Source organism: Suricata suricatta, chromosome 17 (genome assembly GCF_006229205.1).
Source record: "Suricata suricatta isolate VVHF042 chromosome 17, meerkat_22Aug2017_6uvM2_HiC, whole genome shotgun sequence".
Classification (NCBI taxonomy): domain Eukaryota; kingdom Metazoa; phylum Chordata; class Mammalia; order Carnivora; family Herpestidae; genus Suricata; species Suricata suricatta.
This window is the reverse complement of record NC_043716.1, coordinates 4,252,208-4,258,488: the sequence shown is the minus strand read 5'-3', so window position 1 is coordinate 4,258,488 and position 6,281 is coordinate 4,252,208. Positions and strand designations below refer to the sequence as shown.

Here is a 6,281-nt window from a genome sequence, read left to right as displayed (position 1 = left end):
TGGGAAGGTGGAATGGAAAAAGGAAAACAAAGCAAAGCAAGCAGAAAAAGAAAATATTCTTAACACACTTGGGGCATCACAAATGTTGTCTGAAATATGAATTCTTCCACATTTCTCTATGAAGCCTTACGACATAGTGGATGAAATGGAGGCTTCAACTGTCACAAACACGAAGTTACAAACATAAAGCTTTCATATCTGTGATCCGATCCCTCAGCACCTTTGTACAGGACATGGGAGTGATCCCTACGGGCAGCGGCGAGGAATCAGGCAAGGCCAAAGAGGCACAGGAGTGCGAAACCAAGAGGACAACATCCACAACATCCATCCTCACCCAGGTCACTGTCAGGCTCTCTTTGCCCTCTAGGTACACCGCTGCTGTGTTGCCGTAAATAACCCCCAGTCATGAGTTCTGACGCCGAGATGGCCGTTTTTGGGGAGGCAGCTCCATACCTCCGAAAATCTGAAAAGGAGCGAATTGAAGCCCAGAACAGGCCCTTTGATGCCAAGAATTCTGTCTTTGTGGTGGACGCTAAGGAGTCCTACGTGAAAAGCACAGTCCAGAGCAGGGAAGGGGGGAAGGTGACAGTGAAGACCGATGCTGGGGCTGTAAGTAACACAAAGGGAGGTGGATGAACATAATTGATGCTTTTCTGCTCCTCAGTTGATAAGCACCAGCTCCTTTTCTCAACAGACTGTCACGGTTAAGGAAGATCAAGTCTTCTCCATGAACCCTCCCAAATACGACAAGATTGAGGACATGGCCATGATGACCCACCTGCATGAGCCCGCTGTGCTGTACAACCTCAAAGAGCGTTACGCAGCCTGGATGATCTACGTGAGTGCCCCCTTCTTTTTCTTTTCATTTTTCACTAACTTCGTGAACTATGTTAGCTAAAACCTATTAAAAACTTTATTTTCCGATTTGGTTACTATACCTTAAGATAATTACCTGGTTAGTGTTGTGAATTGTAACGTATTTGAAAACGTGCATGGGAAAAGCCATCTACTTAATGCTGAATTTGTTGGCAAGCTGAAGCATCTTGGGCAGGGTGCCTGTGGGTGGGAGGCAGCCTTAGGAGAACGGACATGGTACTCAGGTCCCTCTCCTTTCGCACATTGAGTAGTATTTCCATGATATGAGGTGACTGCTGACTGAGCAAACTTGTCATTTCCCACAGACCTACTCGGGCCTCTTCTGCGTCACCGTCAACCCCTACAAGTGGCTGCCGGTGTACAACCCCGAGGTGGTGACGGCCTACCGAGGCAAGAAGCGCCAGGAGGCCCCGCCCCACATCTTCTCCATCTCCGACAACGCCTATCAGTTCATGCTGACGGGTGAGTCCATAATTATAATTTATGGAGCCATGTATAAAGTACATGTATACTGATAACATAAAAGACACAGAGGCAGTACTCTGAGAATAAAATGTTCAGCACAACAATAATAATAACAATAATAATGGTATGCTAATATGACTTGTAGTATAATATAAAAAATTGGGAGATATATTTAGAATAAAATGGATCCGTTCCAAAAACAGAGAATTTTGCTTAGATTTCTATGGTAAAATCCACACTAATTAATGCTAATTTTAGCTCAAAATTAATCAAATTTAGGTATCACATATGCATTTTAATTACAGCTAATGTTGTCATCTCTCCTAGAGAGTAAGTTTTGAAAGCTCATAGTGACAAGTTATCACAATCACTATACAAAACTTTGGATGGGACATTAATAACATGACAGGCTTATGCCCTATGAACCAAGTGGCTAAATGGAATATGGAGCTGGTACTCATCTGATACTGATACATTACTCTCATGGACAGTATTCTGAAATAGTGCATTACACATTCTATAATCACGCTAAAGGTAACAGGAGTGCAACACACTGACTAATCAGCACATATTTTGCTACTTATTTTAAAAAGAATCTTGTGGAAAAAAACAAAGCACCAATCCATACAGTTATTTGTGTGTGTGTGAGTGGGGAGTTTTAAAAGACAATTTTGAGTTTACAAATACTGTGTTAACCTATGGGCTAAGTGTATTTTTCAGCATTATCTCTGGTTTCTCTTTCCTAGATCGTGAGAACCAGTCGATCCTGATTACGTATGTAGATTTCAAAGCCCTTCTTTCTGTTGAATTTTGATCATGGTAGTGGTTAGATTCTGACTTGTTCCTCCTGTGGACTTGGCAGCGGAGAATCTGGGGCAGGGAAGACCGTGAACACCAAGCGTGTCATCCAGTACTTTGCAACAATTGCAATTACTGGAGAGAAGAAAAAAGAGGAACCCACCCCTGGCAAAATGCAGGTGGGTATGATGTACTCTTCCCAGGATAGAAGAAATCATAGGCTTTGAAAAATCTGACCCAGCTCTTTAGAGCCATAGCCACCAACTGCCATCACCACCAACCTATATGCCAAAATGTGCAAAATAACCCTTGGGTGGGCTTTAGGGATGAGATGCTTGTTGGGTGCAGTAGGTAGCAGTTCTCACAACCATTTATGAGGAGGAAAAAAGGGGCACTGAGGAAGACTGAAATCAAGGCTATGTCACTGGAGTGCCTCCATCCCCAACTTTGTTTTCCTTCTACTCACTGTAGAAAGCCTTCCCCAAAAGTTACCAAGTACTGCGAAGGGAGAAGCGGGCAGGGTAGGAAGTCAAGGGGAGGTTATCTCAGCAGAGTGCAACTCACCTTTTCTGGGGTCTGTTTGTCTTATTCATTTCTCTTAAGGGGACCCTGGAAGATCAAATCATCAGCGCCAACCCCCTACTGGAGGCCTTTGGCAACGCCAAGACCGTGAGGAACGACAACTCCTCTCGCTTTGTGAGTCTCTGGGTCTTCCTTTGCATGTGAACAGCAGCACTGACCCTGCTGGACATGTGGTGTCAGTATCTTTCCCATCCGTTTGGCCTGTAGCTATAGAAAACATGTGTCTGCCTTTGTGTGTGTACAAAAAGTCCTCCTTTGCCTTTTTAAGGGTAAATTCATCAGGATCCATTTTGGTGCAACAGGCAAACTGGCTTCTGCAGATATCGAAACATGTAAGTTAATAAATATTAGGGATAAAAATCTTTTTCCTCTGGGGTACATATTGAAAATCTTATTATCTGTCTCATGTGAACTCTTCAAATGCTTAGTTTTCCATTGTGCCTTTTCTTTTAAACACACTCAATCTGCCCTTCTAGATCTGCTAGAGAAGTCCCGAGTTACCTTCCAGCTACAGGCTGAAAGAAGCTACCACATATTTTATCAAATCATGTCCAACAAGAAACCAGAGCTTATTGGTAAGAAGTATCAGTGATTTATTTCCACCAAGGAAGAATAAAAGACCTTCTTCCTAAGAAGTCCCTCTAAAATGTTTCTGATGACCAAAGCAATTCTGCCTATGTTTGTTCTTTTCCATGTGCACAGAAATGCTTCTGATCACCACCAACCCATATGACTTTGCCTTTGTCAGTCAAGGTGAAATCACTGTGCCCAGCATTGATGATCAGGAAGAACTGATGGCCACAGATGTAAGTAATAAGTACAAAACAGGAAAAAACAAATTCATTTTGCAGTATTCAATACTCTATAGAGTGAACAGCATTATCAGAAAGACATTAAATAGGTAATATTACCTTTCAGGCTTCCATACCCTTGGGATAGGTTATAGGATATTTCAATGACCCCTACCATGTTAAAAGTCTGTAATAACTGTTAAGTGTTAGGCATTTCTGGACTGGTTGGCTCTTTTTTCTTTTTCACACTGGTCATTGGGGTCGATTTTTGTACTCCAATAGTGATGTTTCTCCTATGTCGCACTCTATAACTCAATACTCTGAGAAAAGGAGCTAAAATATATAATACTTTTTGTAACAGAACATATTTCCACAGTTCTTCTGTAAGTTGGATATAAACATGAACTTTGTTTCAAATGTAACTCTGTGGGCCAGTGGTATTCCCCTCTTCCCTCCATGCAGCATTTGAAGAAATGGATTCTCTACCTTGAAAATTTCCTTTTTTAAGACACCAGGAGCCTTTAGTTTTTGGAACTATATATTCTCTTTCCCTCCTCTTCTTTTTTTAAGGATCATTGCTCTTTGGATACTTTGCATTATACATATTTTAAGTTTTCTTTTGAATTTCTGAATAGTAAACCTTCTTTGATTATTCTCAACTTTAATACCAGTGGGAATATCCCAACATTCCCAAGACAGGATTGAGAGGTGCTTACAAGAACACTCTTTCTCTTCAAATATTACTTTCAAAAAGTCTATGAACTACTTATGTGCCTTTATCTGATAAAAATCAGCTTTCACAAGCTTTAACTCATTATCATTCCCATGTCCAAAAGGTTAGGGAGTGGGAAGTTAAAAAAAACAACAACAACTTAGTTGTCTTGCTCCAAGACTGTAATATTAACCTGGAGGCATTTTGAGTAGGCTGGGTCAGTGCGCTGGAAGTACATTATCTGAAGAGTCTTAGGAGACATGAGTGTTATATAACCAAACTCCCCCTGCCTTCTGAAAGCCTAACTTGGGCAACTAAGAAAGCGAACAAAATCTGATAGAGAAAAAAGACACAACAATACTTCAATAAAAGAAGCAGTTCTGTTCAAAAATGTCTCTTTCCTGCATGAGGAACAACCAGGTGAAGTTCCCTGACAGGATCTCGGCCAGCTGAGCTGAGACCTGATGTCACAGAACACAGGGAAAAACACAGGGCACCTGCTGTTCTCCTCTTGCCCTCTTTCCAACTGCACCTGCCCTGCCTGGGAAGGCAGGGCAGGATTACATATACAGCTGGGACAACACAGGAGGAAAAGGAGCAAACAGATTTGTGAGGGAAAGGGAACCCATGAGATAAACATATGGGGCAAGGGCGGGCTCCTGTGGAGAAACAGGAAGAGTGTTGGCCTTGGCACCCAAAGCCAAGGCTCAGAGTCATGGCTAGGTGAGTGTGGACAAGTCATATAAGATCTTCCCTGTCCATCGGACTCCGTGGGAAACGGATGCATATTTCCTGGTGCTGCTTTGTGGAACAAAGTGCTTAAGAACAGGAGTGCCTTTAGAAAGCAGCAAAGTGCTAGTCAAAACAAGGGCAAGATAGGGCAAGAAGGTGGGGAGACAGGGCCCCGTGTTCTGAGGGCATCTGCTATGGCCATCATTGTGAGCCAAGTCAAAGCCAACTATCTCCACAGAGTGCTGTGGACATCCTGGGTTTCAGCTCTGATGAAAAGGCCGCCATCTACAAGCTCACGGGTGCTGTGATGCATTATGGGAACATGAAGTTCAAGCAGAAGCAGCGAGAGGAGCAGGCTGAGCCTGATGGCACTGAAGGTAGCTACACTCCCTACTCACTCACGTCATTCAATTGACACAGCCAACACCATCAGTTCCTCAAGGGCAAGGACCATGGGTTCACTTTTTTGACCTATCCAACAGTGGGGAAAAATAGTCGGGAACAGAAATGACATACACTACATGTTTGCATACAACTGAGAAGATGTGTGGCCATGTGATTTCTGCCCATTCCATTTTTCACTGCCTTACTGTACACTAGTATTTATGATCTGATTAAAGCATTTTTCATTCCAGTCAATAATTTGTATGCCCACATGCAGTGGAGGGAAAAATAACAGATCAGAATTTTCCTGTCACTACTCCTGTAGGTTAGAATTTTGAAAATTATTTTTATCTGTGGCCTACTTTAGCTATGGTTTAAATATCACACAGAGTATCAATTCCTCAAGTTCCAAATTATCATCTCAAAAAAAATGACTAAAATTAGTGTGAAAGTTGGCAATGCTTTTGAAGCAATATGAACAAATGGTTGTGCCACATTTGTACATATTACTCTTTGAGCAGAACTTTTTCTGTCATTGTCCTTCACACCTTAAACTGTGCACACTGTGTTTATTTGTTTACTGTCCTCACCTGGTTCATGCAGTTGCTGACAAGGCAGCCTATCTCCAGAGTCTGAACTCTGCCGACCTGCTCAAAGCCCTCTGCTACCCCAGGGTCAAGGTCGGCAACGAGTATGTCACCAAAGGCCAGACTGTGCAGCAGGTAAGTGAACGGCCTCAGTGAATCACACACATCCCAGGCCTTCCCAGTGTCTTTACTAACATCCACAATCACCACTCTGTCTATGAAGGTGTACAACGCGGTGGGCGCTCTGGCCAAGGCCGTCTACGAGAAGATGTTCCTGTGGATGGTCACCCGCATCAACCAGCAGCTGGACACCAAGCAGCCCAGGCAGTACTTCATCGGGGTGCTGGACATCGC

At 43.0% G+C, this 6,281-nt stretch overlaps 1 protein-coding gene across 1 annotated transcript in view; it reads left to right on the top strand.

Moving 5' to 3' along the window:
* Window positions 1-405: 405 nt before the first annotated feature.
* Window positions 406-6,281, top strand: part of LOC115282688 (myosin-4) — a 22,008-nt gene continuing 16,132 nt past the window's right edge. Inside the window, exons 1-11 of the mRNA XM_029928831.1 lie at window positions 406-609; window positions 695-838; window positions 1,182-1,338; window positions 2,088-2,115; window positions 2,204-2,318; window positions 2,743-2,835; window positions 2,990-3,053; window positions 3,198-3,296; window positions 3,424-3,527; window positions 5,195-5,333; window positions 5,944-6,062. Coding sequence (XP_029784691.1) covers window positions 406-609; window positions 695-838; window positions 1,182-1,338; window positions 2,088-2,115; window positions 2,204-2,318; window positions 2,743-2,835; window positions 2,990-3,053; window positions 3,198-3,296; window positions 3,424-3,527; window positions 5,195-5,333; window positions 5,944-6,062 — 1,266 coding nt within the window. The remainder of the gene's footprint in view (window positions 610-694; window positions 839-1,181; window positions 1,339-2,087; window positions 2,116-2,203; window positions 2,319-2,742; window positions 2,836-2,989; window positions 3,054-3,197; window positions 3,297-3,423; window positions 3,528-5,194; window positions 5,334-5,943; window positions 6,063-6,281) is intronic.